The sequence below is a fragment of the Ranitomeya variabilis genome, chromosome 2 (genome assembly GCF_051348905.1).
Source record: "Ranitomeya variabilis isolate aRanVar5 chromosome 2, aRanVar5.hap1, whole genome shotgun sequence".
Classification (NCBI taxonomy): Eukaryota; Metazoa; Chordata; class Amphibia; order Anura; family Dendrobatidae; genus Ranitomeya; species Ranitomeya variabilis.
This window is the reverse complement of record NC_135233.1, coordinates 443,138,982-443,155,099: the sequence shown is the minus strand read 5'-3', so window position 1 is coordinate 443,155,099 and position 16,118 is coordinate 443,138,982. Positions and strand designations below refer to the sequence as shown.

The 16,118-nt window shown below is 43.1% G+C and overlaps 1 protein-coding gene across 1 annotated transcript in view; it reads left to right on the top strand.

The window, feature by feature from the left end:
• Positions 1–16,118, top strand: part of LOC143806510 (receptor-type tyrosine-protein phosphatase beta-like) — a 131,420-nt gene that overhangs the window by 61,096 nt on the left and 54,206 nt on the right. Inside the window, exons 19-24 of the mRNA XM_077287126.1 lie at positions 5,780–6,049; positions 6,396–6,671; positions 7,217–7,471; positions 7,612–7,881; positions 8,906–9,181; positions 14,386–14,640. Of these exons, the coding sequence (XP_077143241.1) occupies positions 5,780–6,049; positions 6,396–6,671; positions 7,217–7,471; positions 7,612–7,881; positions 8,906–9,181; positions 14,386–14,640 (1,602 nt within the window). The remainder of the gene's footprint in view (positions 1–5,779; positions 6,050–6,395; positions 6,672–7,216; positions 7,472–7,611; positions 7,882–8,905; positions 9,182–14,385; positions 14,641–16,118) is intronic.

Genomic DNA, 16,118 nt, shown 5'->3' with positions numbered 1-16,118 from the left:
GCCTGCTCAGCATAGCGGCGGTGCCCTAAGAAAGGATCAGAAACGAGATATATTGTGCTGAGTGAGAAACGAGATCAAAGCAAGAAGGAGAATACCAGTAGGAGTCGTGCTGTAAGACCGAGGCAACATCCTACTGAGGCGCACAACCGGCGGCCGGAACGCCGAGGAAGTATTACTATATTCAGCTTCAGGCAATACTTCAAACCAACGGCAGGACAGTCAGTCATAGGGGGCTGTCTCACCTAAATCACCTATGCAGACATAGGGGGCAACCTGTGGAGAGGGGCGACTCTAGGGTCCCGGAAGAGCTCCGAGCCTACCCGTCATACGGGTGCGTCCCAACCATAACACCGGGAGGGACGAAGGATTAGCAGAACATCATCTAATCGAGTTGTTGTGAGGGAACACGAGAAACAGACACAACAGTTGTGGGGACTATCCCGTAAGCACAGCAGGGGAGGACCACAACACATAGCGCTAGCAGGAAGGCACAGATTTCCACCTGCAAAGGGAACTCTGGAGGTGCCATCGGACCGGCCGGACTTGCGCAGCCTGGTGAACCGTATTCCGGACTGAGGACCCAGAGACCTTCAGTAAAGAGGTAAAGAGACTGCAACCTGGTGTCCTCGTTATTTACTGCACCGCACCACCACCACCATCCACATCTATCATTTACTGTACGCCCCTCAGCAGGGTCACGGACCGGGCCTAGCCACCGTGACAACCCCAGAGCAGAGACTCAGAGGCCCGGTACCGGGTACCCCTCGGCCCTGCGGCAGTGGGGGCACTACAACTTGGCCTCACGAACAGGATCTACTTAAGTCTGAAGAATCAGGTCATGTGTGCCTTGGAACTGTGATTTATCGTGCTTGGACTGTACTTTATTGCAAGGACTGTGCTGTGCCATTTGCCGCCAAAATCCGCCGCCATTACAGCGCTGAGGAGAGCGCAGGAGAAGAAGAGGGGCGTGGAGTGGGCATAGGCAAGCTGGAGAGCGCGAACGACGATGGCCGCCCAGTCTAAATATTTCTGCACCGTGAGGACGTGTCCGTCAGCAGCCGAGATCCACCTCCTGATTCTCAATGGAGGGCGGAGACAACGAAAACGAAACCGCCCACGAAGGAGAGAGCGGGAAAAGGACCAGGAAGAAGAAGTTAGAGACATGGAGGACGCCATGGCGAGCCACCCGGAGCCGGAGCGTGGGGTCGGAGCCGAGGACTCCCCCAGCTACCTGGAGGGGCACCGCAACCAGGCCTCCACCGCTGATATTGAATTCCTGCAGGCCAGAGCGGACGAGCTCGGCGACCAACCCCTGCAGACGCAGCTGAGCACTGAGGCCGGGTGGAAGAAGACCATCATTGGGAGCCTCGCCAGACATCTGTCGGTAGCCTCGTCTGGTCCGGAGCAAGAAAGAAGTTCCAGCGCTCCGAAGCCAGAAGGCAAGGCCCTGCCGGAAAGCGAGATGCTGCAAACGGAGATGACAACGTCGCAGCGCAAGGCCCCGCAACCAGCGTTCCAGACCCCAGCGGAGGCGGAGCAGACCGGCACCGGAGGGACCGCATCTGAAGCAGGTATGAAGGACGACCCTGCCCTGACGACTGACACCACTCCAGCGACTGCTAGTGCCACAGCTGCTGACTCTGTTCCAGTGACTGATCTTGCAGCAGCCGCTACCTCTGTTGCAGCAAATGCCCATACTCAAGCTGCGCAGACCTCCATCGCTGCGCATGATTTCACCGTACTTGAAAGACGGATTAACGGCGTTTGTCCAGCACTGGGTGCAACCCTGGACTTCACCCTTCCCGGGCCAAGAGGGGTTAAGTGCCAGATGCAGCCCTGGAAGCCGTCCAACTAAACCTCGGAAACCTGAACATGTAAATAGTTAACTGTTTGTTTCTCTGCGTTTTGCTAAAACCCGTCCAGGGTTAACTCTTAAAGGGATCCCTTTGTTGACCCGGGATCCCTATTGCTTTTTGGTTGTTTTTCTACCCTTTGCTCCGTTACTAAGAAACTGCTGAATCATGAACAATGCATGATACAAACTCATTGTATATAGTTGCACCTTCTTAAAGGTGCTCTCTACTGGTTTTATATAAAAGACGGACTCTTTGCGAAGATACGGTTCTTGGAACTTGCACTGGAGTCCTTGCTGCATACGGATTTGCAGCTTGAGAAGTTGCACTACCTCATAGAGACTTGGTCCCCTCTTAAAGGGGATGTTCATCGATAGCACTTAAGGAATGACGATGCTTTAAAAGAAGAAGTAATAATGTTGATATGTGAAAGTTAAATGTAACCAATTAGTTGATTGTAAGAAATGTTCAATAATGTTAATAGAAGGATGAGGACAGGAAGTGAACCCGTAGGGGTTAGTGGTGAGTCCTCTTAGGAGCCATATAGAGATGGCTCAGTGATCTCAAACTGAAAGAAAAAAAAACATGTTCTATACTGTGTATAGTAGTGGAAGGACAGTAGGCTCGGGTGGAAAGGAGCGGTCCTGTAATAGAAAGGAGAGGCAGTAGGTCTGGAGCGTTTAGGACAGGCGGTCCTGCAGATGTAAAGTAGGAGAATGTAGCACAGTTGCTTAAGCCTTATAATGTGTTATAAGAAGGTCTTTAGTGGATTTAGAGTGTACATCCTTAAAGGCAATGTTGAATTAATGTTTAAAATTTTGCACTTAGTAGAATACCCGGTTGGGTAAGAAAAGTTATTTAAAAGTATTTAACCATGTTTGTAACGTTTAAGTGTCCTCACCTCCCATAAAGGGAAGCTCTGTTCAAATATGCTTATTGTTATTGCACTCACAAAAATTGTATGTCTTTTTGCTGACATGTATTGTTGTTTTCTTCCCAGTCCCGGAGTACTGGATTTAACTGGGGGGGAGTGCAGCGCCTCAGAGTCCTGGTCGTTGCAGTACTGTGGCTCCGCCGCTAAGGGGGGCTATGGTACGTCTGATGGCACTGAAGGAGTTCATCTGACCAGGTATCACATACAGCAATACATTTCACAGTCGGGCCTCCAGGGGGAGCTAAGGGTGCTATTCATTAGGCCACTCCTCACCGTGTGGGTAAACTGGGGGTCAGGCAGGAAGTTAGACAGAAAGCTGACTGGGTTGGAACCAGGCAACACCTTGTGGCAGAGGGTGTTGTGGGGGAAGATTCGGTAGGGTCCCTGTCAGGTTTGGGACCCTGACAGAGGCCTGGCAACAAGGAAGAACGTCACGGGACCGTGCCTGCTCAGCATAGCGGCAGTGCCCTAAGAAAGGATCAGAAGCGAGATATATTGTGCTGAGTGATAAACGAGATCAAAGCAAGAAGGAGAATACCAGTAGGAGTCGTGCTGTAAGACCGAGGCAACATCCTACTGAGGCGCACAACCGGCGGCCGGAACGCCGAGGAAGTATTACTATATTCAGCTTCAGGCAATACTTCAAACCAACGGCAGGACAGTCAGTCATAGGCGGGCTGTCTCACCTAAATCACCTATGCAGACATAGGGGGCAACCTGTGGAGAGGGGCGACTCTAGGGTCCCGGAAGAGCTCCGAGCCTACCCGTCATACGGGTGCATCCCAACCATAACACCGGGAGGGACGGAGGATTAGCAGAACATCATCTAATCGAGTTGTTGTGAGGGAACACGAGAAACAGACACAACAGTTGTGGGGACTATCCCGTAAGCACAGCAGGGGAGGACCACAACACATAGCGCTAGCAGGAAGGCACAGATTTCCACCTGCAAAGGGAACTCTGGAGGTGCCATCGGACCGGCCGGACTTGCGCAGCCTGGTGAACCGTATTCCGGACTGAGGACCCAGAGACCTTCAGTAAAGAGGTAAAGAGACTGCAACCTGGTGTCCTCGTTATTTACTGCACCGCACCACCATCATCATCCACATCTATCATTTACTGTACGCCCCTCAGCAGGGTCACAGACCGGGCCTAGCCACCGTGACAACCCCAGAGCAGAGACTCAGAGGCCCGGTACCGGGTACCCCTCGGCTCTGCGGCAGTGGGGGCACTACATATATATATGTGTCAGTGAGACGCACACACATATATATTTATTTATATTTAATTCATCGCTAGATAGCAGAAAAGCCGGTAATTCAATTGCCGGCTTTTCCTATCTCCTTCACAAACCCGACAGGATATGAGACATGGTTTACATACAGTAAACCATCTCATATCCCTTCTTTTATTACATATTCCTCTTTACTAATGTAAGAAGTGTATGTGTGCAAAATTGTGTGGCTCTAGCTATTAAATTAAAGGGTTAAATCCCGGAAAAAATTTGCCAGGGCTCCCTCGCAATTTTCTCCGCCAGAGTGGGAAAGCCAGTGACTGAGGGCACATATTAATAGCCTAGAGAGGGACCATGGTTATAGGACCCCCCTGGCTAAAAACATCTGCCCCCAGCCACCCCAGAAAAGGCGCATCTGGAAGATGCGCCTATTCTGGCACTTAGCCTCTCTCTTCCCACTCCCGTGTAGCGGTGGGATATGGGGTAATGAAGGGTTAATGTCACCTTGCTATTGTAAGGTGACATTAAGCCAGGTTAATAATGGAGAGGCGTCAATTATGACACCTATCCATTATTAATCCAATAGTATGAAATGGTTAATAAAACACACACACATTATTAAAAAGTATTTTAATGAAATAAAGACACATGGTGTTTTAATATTTTATGATACTCTTAATCCACCTGAAGACCCTTGTCACCTGAATTAAAGTTAAAAAAACCAAACAACAATATTCCATACCTTCCGTTGTTACAGTCTTGTCCCACGCTGTAAATCCATCTAAAGGGGCTAAATCATTTTACACCCAGGAGCTGTGCTAATGCAGCTGTGCTCTTGTCTGTAAAACTTGGTGAATGAATGGAATGCAGGGGAATGTACTGTAGTTACCTCGAGTCACGGTGATGCGCCCTCTGCTGGATGAACTCATATGAGCTCGAGCGTGGGAAAATATTCTGAAAAGTTCCCACGCTCGAGATGCCACACAATCATAAGAATTACAGATTCTCCCCCCACTTGTTACTGCTGCCATAATGACAGACTGCACAGCTCTTCTCAAGATTTCTGCTTTTAGAGAAGCACGGGATCGGATTTGTCCATGAGCCTCCTCCAAATGACAGATACTGCACATGGGAAAGCTAAATGTTAGTTGGAGGAGACTGATGGACAGGTCTGGTCCCTTTCTCCTCCATCAAGTGCCGAAAACAGGAGCGCTGTGCAGTCTGTGAGGAAGGCTGCAGTAACTAGGAGAGGAATTATAATATTTGTAATAGTAGGAAACAGAAAGTCAAGTCCTCAACACTTCTGAGAAAATTATGATAAAGTCAACAACGCCTTTAATCTCTCTGTAAGGCATGGCAGACTGATTCTCTCTATAAATAGACTGTCAGGCATAATGACACTCGCAAATGCCAAGGGCCCAGCCACCCAACATTCATGACCATGGAGAAAAAGAGGCCATGGTCAGAACCAGATCCTAGTTTAAAGGTGTGATTATAGGAGGAAGCGTCGGGTCAGTGCAGGCAAAGAGAGTCCTAATGACCTCCATGTAGGATCACAGTGCTGAGGCTGACAATCATAGAATATAACAATCAATTTTAACCTAGAATTTTAAACTTCAGTTTTGACATTTTTTCATCAAATATTATTTGCATTTCTTCCATTTCACAAATGAGACAAAAAAAACCCCTGAAATTATGTTATATAATATTATAATAATTTATATATATAATTGTCTCTATACTTCACTTTATACACAGATCCAACACCACCAAGAAATCTAGCAATTAGCATGGTTGGGACAAAGAACCTGACATTAACTTGGTTGGAGCCAGTAAATATGACCGGTGTGAATAAGACATATAACATAAGCTACGGGATATCTCCATCAACTAACTTATCTGTGACAAGTCCCACAACAAGTGTCACCCTCCAGAGCCTGATATCTGGGACTAATTACTCCATAACTGTGGTAACAGTCGGAGTCCGGGGGTATCAGAGCTCTCCGGTCACCACATCAGTCTATACAAGTAGGTTCTATGTGATCTTGAAAAACTAAGTTAAATATTGTATTTTATATTATAGTTTGTATTATTATATTAACATCTTCAATATTTATGATTATTGAAGAACAGCGTGAATATAATGGTAAAATAATGAGCTATATCCTCAGCATATTATAGAGATATTAGTTGTTGAAGTCAGAGATATGTAGTTTTCTATTATTGGATCTAAAAATATTTTCAAAAGGAAATATTGTTGTTTGATTTGTCCATTATAATTTCTGGATGTACAACTGGGGGAGACACAGTCAAACATATAAATGTTAATTATGTCTAATACTTAACAAATTTAATTTCATTTTTTTTATTACAGAACCAATATCAGTGAAATCTCTGCAGATCGGCGCTGTGACCTCATATTCTGTGTCTCTGACGTGGAGTAAACCTGATGAGTATCAGACGTCTTCCAGATACAGAGTCCAGACCAATGTCACCTCATCAGCATCAATGATAAATAATACAATAGTGACAAGTGAATCAGCGACAATAATGAATCTGACACCAGGAGAAACATATACATTCATGGTCTATACAAGAGCTGCCGATAACAGCACTGAATCCGACCCGGTGTCTAATACGGCCTGCACAGGTGAGGACAGGGACGGTGAAACGTGGAATTTTGTTAGGCTAGGGCTTAATGACGATGCAGCGAGATGAAATGTTTTCCTATTAATAAAAAAGTAGCAAGCGTGACATGGTTGGAATTTGTGATGTTGGCAATGATACTCGCAAAGAAAAGTAGTAAAATATCTGAGTGTGCATGTGTATGGGGGAGCAGGGGGAAAAGCTGCTGGAGAGCGACTATGGAAGGTGCATGGCCGGCTTTAGTCTGCAAGTTATTATCATGGACTTGCTGTAAAGTATTGCTGATTATATAACTAATGTTCTGATATTTGTGTTGAGTTACTCTTCTCTTATAGTTTATTAATAAAAAATATATATAATGTGTAAGAGAAGAATAACAATTCTCATTACTGACTGATGTAAATCACTAATTATACATTTTTCATAGTTATTGCTCAATTCACCGGATAGCAAACATGTAAGTGTTGTACTGCCAAAGGCCGATTACTGATATTACACCAGAGGTATCTGCTGTACAACTAACCTGTCTGTGATTTATATTATTCTCAGTTCCCGGACAAGTTTCCCCCATCACCATAAATAATTACCAGTCGGTTTATGTTCTTGGAGCCTCATGGATAATACCAGCAGGAAAAGTGGATAATTATACAGTCAGCCTAACAGGAGCCATCAATAACACAACACAAACGACCAGCACACAAGTGAATTTCACAGGATTACTACCAGGCAGAGAATATAATGTCACTGTACAGACAGTCAGTGGGAGCTGCAGCCAGACATCTGCTCCAGTGACCGAGGCCACATGTGAGTATCATCAGGATCTGCTCAGTAATGGCTCCTTATCATCCTCATATCACCATTCTCCTCTGTTACCGCCACTTTTACCTTATTATACAGATGCTGGATATGTTCTCACCTCTCTGTATTTCTCTCCTTTTCTGCAGATCCAACTCCACCTGGAATATTATCCTTTACCACAGTGACAACAAAGAACCTGACATTATCTTGGTCGGTGCCAGTAAATATGACCGGTGTGAATAAGACATATAATATAAGCTACGGGATATATCCATCAACTAACTTATCTGTGACAAGTCCCACAACAAATGTCACCCTCCAGAGCCTGATATCTGGGACTAATTACTCTATAGCTGTGGTAACAGTCGGCGTCCGGGGGTATCAGAGCTCTCCGGTCACCACATCGGGCTATACAAGTAGGTTTCATCACTGTTTGCATTTACAGCAACTTTTTTTTTCTTTTAAAGGATGTCATATGATGTGAGGAATGTAATAGAGAAAATGGAGGTGAGCACAGTAAGGGAAAGGAAAGGTTAGAGGAAATGTTTTTTTTCCTAAATAGCAGAGGTACCTTACATTTATAAAGAGTATAGAGCTATCGTGTTGGGCATTTCCTACCATTTCTTGTGTTTTGAGACAGGACCAGGTAAGTATTGGAATGGGAACTGCAGGAAATCGATGATGTGAGTATCATTTTATTTAGACCAGTCTGAGCAGTTAAGGGTTTATCTGCTGAATATCTCCAAAAACGGTTATTTCCATGTCAGGCTTTCATGGATGAGAAAGGAATAACTTCATTCAGCTTTGACCACCAAAGGTTGAGCAATGAAATCACCTGATAAAGGCCGAGCTATGCTGTTTCTCTGCCTCCTATGGAAATTAATGCGAGTTTAGGAACCAGCGTAACTCAGCAGAATTCAGCTGACCTCCGGTGGTCCTAGTTGGACCGAGTTATGTACAGTACATATATATATTTTCTGTCAAAAAGGAGTTAAAATATTACTGCTCAAAGAGTATTTTCAGGAGTTTCTAAACAGTAATCTACTCTGATATAATGCCGAATCTCAAGTATCTGAAGAAGAGCTTCTCTGCTGTTCAAGCATATCTGGAGCCAATCATAACAGTCTTACATTATTTCAGAATTCGAATGTAATAATTGTGTGTAGTGTTTTTTTTCTCCAGACCAGTTAGTTCCATTATGGAATATTTTCTGGTCTTTTGCCTCACGTCACATAACAGTGGGGTCCATGTAACATTTGAGATTTTTTCTGTTATGGGTTGGCTCCTAAATCTACCTTTTTGCAGACCTACAGTATTCTCCCATTCTCCTGGCTTAAATTACAGCTATATATTTTTAGGCAGTGGTTACTATTAGATAACACTACATGCTGCATTTTAATTCAGTATTCACAGTGATTGTTTGTATTTATTTTATTTCAGATCCGATACCAGTGAAATCTCTGCAGATCGGCGCTGTGACCTCATATTCTGTGTCTCTGACGTGGAGTAAACCTGATGAGTATCAGACGTCATACAGATACAGAGTCCAGACCAATGTCACCTCATCAGCATCGATGATAAATAATATAATAGTGACAAGTGAATCAGTGACAATAATGAATCTGACACCAGGAGAAACATATACATTCCTGGTCTATACAAGAGCTGCCGATAACAGCACTGAATCCGACCCGGTGTCTAATACAAGCTGCACACGTGAGTATAGTGGAAATCCAGTGTAATGAGACGATGTACATCAGAGGTGTCAAACTGCATTCCTCGAGGGCCGCCAACAGGTCATGTTTTCAGGATTTCCTTGTATTGCACAGGTGATAATTTAATCACCTGCACAGAATGATTCCAGCACCTTGTGGAATGCTAAGGAAATCCTGAAAACATGACCTGTTGGCGGCCCTCGAGGAATGCAGTTTGACACCTCTGATGTACATAACACGGCCAAGTGCTAGCTGATGTTTTATCGGATAGCACTCAGCCCAATTAAATACTATTTTCAAGAGAAGACGTCCTGCAGCGATGTGCAAGTGAATATAAAACTTCAAGATTTATTACATCATTTTACAAGCATATATAATCAGCATGAAAAAAGAATGAGATTGCTGCTTAATCTATGCGTTTCGGAATTATGTCTTAGTCATGGTATTTACTCCTTTCCTATTTTCACTGTTATATTATGGGGCAGTGCAGATCTGTAATTTTTCTTCTCATGCTGATTCAGCATGAAAATAAATAATAGAATGCTGAGAGTACATGAGCTAGTCACCATACAAGTCTATGGGTTCTTGCGACATCGACTGCACTCAGATATGCAGTGGATGTTATAATAATAATATTAGCAATCTCATCCAATTAGATATGTAGTATAGTTTTTCTGATTTCCTATGTCTCTTTCCTCATGTGCTGGCATTGCAGGATCTTAGTTATCCAGGATTACGACCACTGATATGGTGAAATTTAACTAGTTGCTAGTGGTCATAAACATGGATACTTAAGGTTCTGCAACATCTACACATGAGGAAAGAGATATAGCGAATCAGAAAAATGATGCTACCTTTCTAATTGGAGGTATCTGCTAAAATAATTATTAATACACCTACTTCATATTGGGGTAGGATCTTGGAGATGGTAATACCCCTTTAAGTTCTCCGTTATCATGAACCGGGGTGTTTGGCTTTGTCAGGGATTTTTTTTTTTTATATCCCACTTTCCAGTTCCGGTTTGGAACTTGCAGCTCTCTGGCACCCCCTTACCCTCAGGTCAGTCAGGGAACTGCACCTAGGATAATTAGTCGCCAGAAAGGCTGCCTGGTTGTGTACTTGCTATTGGGCACGCTGCAGTGAGGGCATTATAACTATTCCCAATCACAGGTGGGAAATCCACTTATAAAACCCTTTCCGTCACTGCCAGCTCTACCCAACAAGCTCATAATGCTTCGCTGCCATCAGCTTCTATTCCTATGATTGGGTTGGTTCCTGCCCCACTATTAATCAGTAGCGATAACTTAGGTTGGAGGACTTAGGGTTTGTTTAGAGCGATATTACAAAATGAGACAATCATAGTATGTATAGAACTATTACAAATAAAAAGGGATTAAAGTTGAAAAAACACTTAGTCATCTAATATCATAGTTGCCATGTGAGGGTGGGGGAGGGAGCGACATCCCAGTGCATGAGGTTGGTTGCAGAGCCTCTCATAGCTGACTTCCTGGGTAAATACCACCTCCTAACTCTGCTCATTCAAGTCATACACTGTGCTTCATGACCTCACTGAGTGGGCTACGCCTTGGAATCCACTCCCCTTTCCAAAGCCACCAAAAATTCACTCATTTCATAACTCGGTCTGGATACCTCATAGCAGGAAGCCAAAACTATCATTCTCCCAAGCATGAGATGGGTGTTAATTTGAGCCCAAACATGAAGTAGGTGTATGACCCGGTTAAGCAGAAATCTATTACTCAGATTCTGCTGGTGTTGGAGTCTAGAAAACTAAATGGTGGGTAGCTCTATCAAAGCAAATTCCAAAGATATAAGTTTCCTACTTCCAGACCTAATCTGCGTGATCATATACCACTTTAAAAGAAAAAAAGAGATTCCCCCCGACCATGTGCTTTTGCACACAGCTTTTGTACACGGCTGAGTGGTGCTGCTCACAGTTATTCTCGAGGCAGGGGGGAAGGAACTTGCATTACAGCTGGCTGCAGGGGGGAGGGAGGAGCTGGCAGACTGAGAAGAAAAGCTATTTGGTGCAGGGAGAAGAAGGAGGGGCTGTGAGGGGGACCACAGCTGCAGCATATGTACTTTACACACACCTAAAAGATGTAGCAGAGCTGTGTATATTCATGACATCCGTCTTCTCCACATCTTTGCTTCAGTTCTCTCTTATGAGAAAATAGTTGGCCGTGTGACCCTGGTCTAAAGCTAAGGATACATAACATGATTATATATATATATATTGTCTCTGCAAATGATTATCCATGGCCCTTCACAGCCTATTAATATAAGCTCACAGCTGTCTGCTTCGCCTTTACTGATTATTAAAAAGTGGGGATCCTATTTTTAATGACCAGCAAAGGCTAGGGAGACAGCTGCGGGCTGATATTAACAGGCTGGGATTGGCCATGGATATTGGCCCCTTCCCAGACTTAGACCTGCCCTCAGCCGCCCCAGAAGTGGTGTATCTATTACATGTGCCAGTTCTGGAGCTTAGTCTCTGCTCTTCCCAATTGCCCTGGCACGGTCACAATTGGCATAATGGTTTATGGGATTGATGTCAGCTTTGCAATGTCATGTGTTTATTTCTTTTGACTACGGGGTTAGTTATGGAGGTGTCTGATATACCCCTCTCCTTTAAAAAATAAAGTCCTTTATTTGTAAAAAATCACTCCCCACCAATCACACTTTTATCCATTTATTAAAACAAAACTAATCCACCCTTGACAGCTGTAGTCAAAATGGAGGTCCCATGACAAAACGCTTCTTCTTTGTCCAGTGTATGGAGCCCCGTTCAGAGAACGAAGCTCCATAGACTGGAGCAGCAGACAGTGCTGGTTCTTATACTGCAAAGTGCGAGAACCTGGCTGCTGTGATGAGCAGTGACACCAGTAAGATTACCGCATTTCACAACCGCTGAACTGTGGTAACCTTACTGACGTCTCCCCTCGCAGCGTGAGAACCTACTGCACAACGTAAGAACGGACATTAAGCTGCAAGCTGAGGGCTGGTCTTATTATGCAAATCATTCACTTATCCATCTCATGCAAATATTGAATGGAGGAGATGAAAATAGAATTGTCCTTTATTAGTGCATCATAAAATCAAGCTGACGTGTTTCAGGCAATACTGCTATGACTACGGGCAGTATTGCCTGAAACGCGTCAGCTTGTTTTTATGATGCACTAATAAAGGACAATATTTTCATTCTATTTTCATCTCCTCCATTCAATTTTTGCATGAGCTGGATAAGTGAATGATTTGCATTTTCACCTGGGAGTCGGAACTTGTTGGTGATCCGTGCTCTGCACATGTCTACTGAGAATTGGATTCAAACATGTCTGGTTGGGTGAGCTGATGAAATCCTAGTATTTGCTGGTCTTATTTTGACACCAATCAATTTACCATATAGAGTAAGAGAAAATGGCAAAAAAATTCCAGTTGCACTGAAATGGTGAAAGAAATGCAATTTTGCCATCGTTTTTATTTTTACAGCGTTAAGTGTTGAAACAAATTAACCAGCTAACATGAATCGCCAGAGCAGTAGGATTACGGTGACTCCAAATTTGTATTGTATTTTTTAATGGCTTAAAAAAAAACTAAACTTTCTAAAACAAAAACAATTTATTTGTGTTTACATTTTCTGAGACCCATTGCAATTCCATTCACTTGAATTACGTTGTGATTGAACATTGCGACACATGGCAAACTTTGGCTGTGTGACAGGTGTTGCTGCCCATGTCGCTGTGTAGCCTCATCCTAAGAGCTGGTGCAGACGACCGTATTTTCGGTTTGTGCATTATCTGACAAATCATCAGATCGCTCTCCAACCAATGTTAATCTATTGGACTGTGTACATGGCCGATTGTTATCCTGTGTACATGTCCGTTTATTAGCCTCAGACCGAGTCTGTATAAGGAAAAAATTATTGTATGCAGAAATGAATCAGAGGAAAAAAATTGGACTGCAATCGAATTACATTTGAATGCACTCTGATTTCCAAGGAGTGACAGAACGGAGAAGATGTAGTGTTTTTATGCCATCTTCTCATTTGAGAAATTCGGATCACAGTATGGTAACACTCTAAATAGAGTTTGATCACAGTGTGATTAGCATAATTAGACCAACCAGAGAGTTGATTACAGGTTGACTGCCCAACAACAACAGCAGATCATATGGTCACCATCTCCATACCTTACATGAAGCTTAGTCTGGAGGTCCTTACCATGTAATGAATGTAAACTTTCCTTTACTGCTTAACTTTATATCTGCTTTTTCTGCTGATGGGAAATTCCTGGTTGATGATTTAATAATATTAATTTTAGATACCATAATACTGAAGTGAAAAAAAGCACAATTATCATCACCAATTTTGGAAAAAAAGCAGAATCATCATCACCGATTGAAATAAATCACCAACGACACATTTCTGACATCGCTATTTCTACTCTTGTATACGACTAGCATAGAGGATCCTCTTAAAATGTAACTTTTAATAATCACAAATAGAAGAATCTAACATAAACCCAGTCCAATATAATTAGACAAATAAATAATCAAAATAAATTCCTCTTATGATAATCAGGATATTTATTTCAATACATATCACATCATACTTTTCTTGTCAAGAATACTCAATAACAAGACTCATATCAGATCCACTGGTTCCTGAATACGGAGGGATTCACAATGACACTATAAATGTGATATGTCTTACCGTGTATATTCAGGAACTAGTGGACCCGATATGGGTCTTGTTATTCAGTAATCATATTTGGCAAGAAAAGTATGATGTGATATGTACTGAAATAAATATCCTGATGATCATAAGAGGAATTTATTTTGATTATTTCTTTGTCTATTTATATTGGACTGGGGTTATGTTAGATTCTTCTAATTGTGATTATTGAATGTTATATTTGAAGAGGATCTTCTACGCTAGTCATATACTAATTCTGAGGAGTAGAACCTGCTAAAGTTTGAAGTAGGTGCTGATTCTATATAATCGTTGTGTATACCACCTCTGGGTGCTCGAGCTGATTCAATTGCAATTTCGACTTTAGAAACTCCTTTTATATTATACATACTGTATTGCAAACCCTTAACCATTCTACTACCACAGACTGATGTCTTATACTGAACCAGATGTATCTGCTGTATAACCAACCTGTCTGTGATTTATATCATTATCAGTTCCCGGACAAGTTTCCTCCATCTTACTGAATAATTACCAGTCGGTTGATGTTCTTGGAGCCTCATGGATAATACCAGCAGGACAAGTGGATAATTATACAGTCAGTCTAACAGGAGCCATCAATAACACGACACAAACGACGAGCACACAAGTGAATTTCACAGGATTACTACCAGGCAGAGAATATAATGTCACTGTACAGACAGTCAGTGGGAGCTGCAGCCAGACATCTGCTCCAGTGACCGAGGCCACATGTGAGTATCATCAGGATCTGCTCAGTAATGGCTCCTTATCATCCTCATATCACCATTCTCCTCTGTTACCGCCACTTTTATTATACACATGGATATGTTCTTTCTATAGATGCGTGAATTGCTTGGATATGAATTGGAGTCAATTTTTTAGGAATTTTCTTTATCTAATGAATTTGGACAGATTTGCACACATTGCTCACAAATATCACCTGTTTACACATTGCAAGAGATTGCATCCATCAGGGAAGGTTCGGGAGATATCAGCCAGGTGGACTTGCATATACCGTAATGCTTTTTAGCATCTAAGCCAGAAAAAAAAACTGTCAAAAGGCCAGGCTAAAGTATAATTGGTCAGTGCATTTTAATAGGCTATAAGTCTGGGCCCTGGTCTGGTGCTTCTTCATTGGCCATTCTTTCTGAGCCATGGTCCTTCCCATTACACACTTTACAACGAAAACCAAACCTATTTCTACTTCACAAAAAAAGATCATTTTTTGACAGCGAAAAAAAGCCAAATTATTTAATCTCCAGTTATTAAACAACAAGCCTTTTGCAATTCTTAAAATATGGATAATTTTTGCACCACCACTTGTTAAAAAGGTAAGGCTTCTAATATCTTCATCTAATGTTTATAGACATCATCATGGCAAGTATCTGTCCTAAATAAGCCATCATTATTTAACTTGCTTTATATAAAAAAAAAAAGTCTGTGAGTGCAGTGAATTATTAAACCAGCTATTATTTAACACCAATTACTGTTCATTTACCTCATTTACATATCCATGTATCCAGTACGTGTGGTATCTGGTTTTTTTTTCATGTAGATGTTTAACATTGCAAAGTATTGGAGAAGCTTTGTCATTTATTTATTTATCTGGAACGCCAACCAGGGCCGTGGGATACTCTGTACCGGGTCCGGTACTTAAAGGGATGTGTCACGGCGGCTGCGACCCGGTCCGTGGTCCTGGGCGCCTATGTAAAAGGGGAAAGGTCTTTAAAGGGAGTTGTAATAAAGTTTGTGTTCGTGGCGCCACCTGTGGTTTTCAGTCAGAGATGACCGACGCTGCTTAAAGGGGTCCACTGAGGTGATGTTATGGCAGCTGTGATGGTATGGCTTCCCACAGGTGAAGCTGGGTCCCCAGGGCTTCCGGTGTGTAGATAGAGATGGTGGGTGGTGTAGCAAGAAACGGAGGACACAAGTTTGCAGTCTCTTTACCTGGTTTACTGAAGGTCTCAGGCAGCCACAGTCCAAGGCACCAGATCACAGGTGCATGTATGGTCCAGCCAGCTTTGAAGCAAGTTGGGAGTCCCCCTTACCAGGTGGGGTTAGAAGCCTTCCCTCTAGCACTGTGGTGTTGTAGTTCCTTGCTGCCTTTGGCCTCACACAAAGTCCTCACGTTATCTGTCCCCCCTTTAGGTAGGACAATACCTGTATGACAGGTAACTCGAACCTTTTTACAGGATCTCTATCACGACCC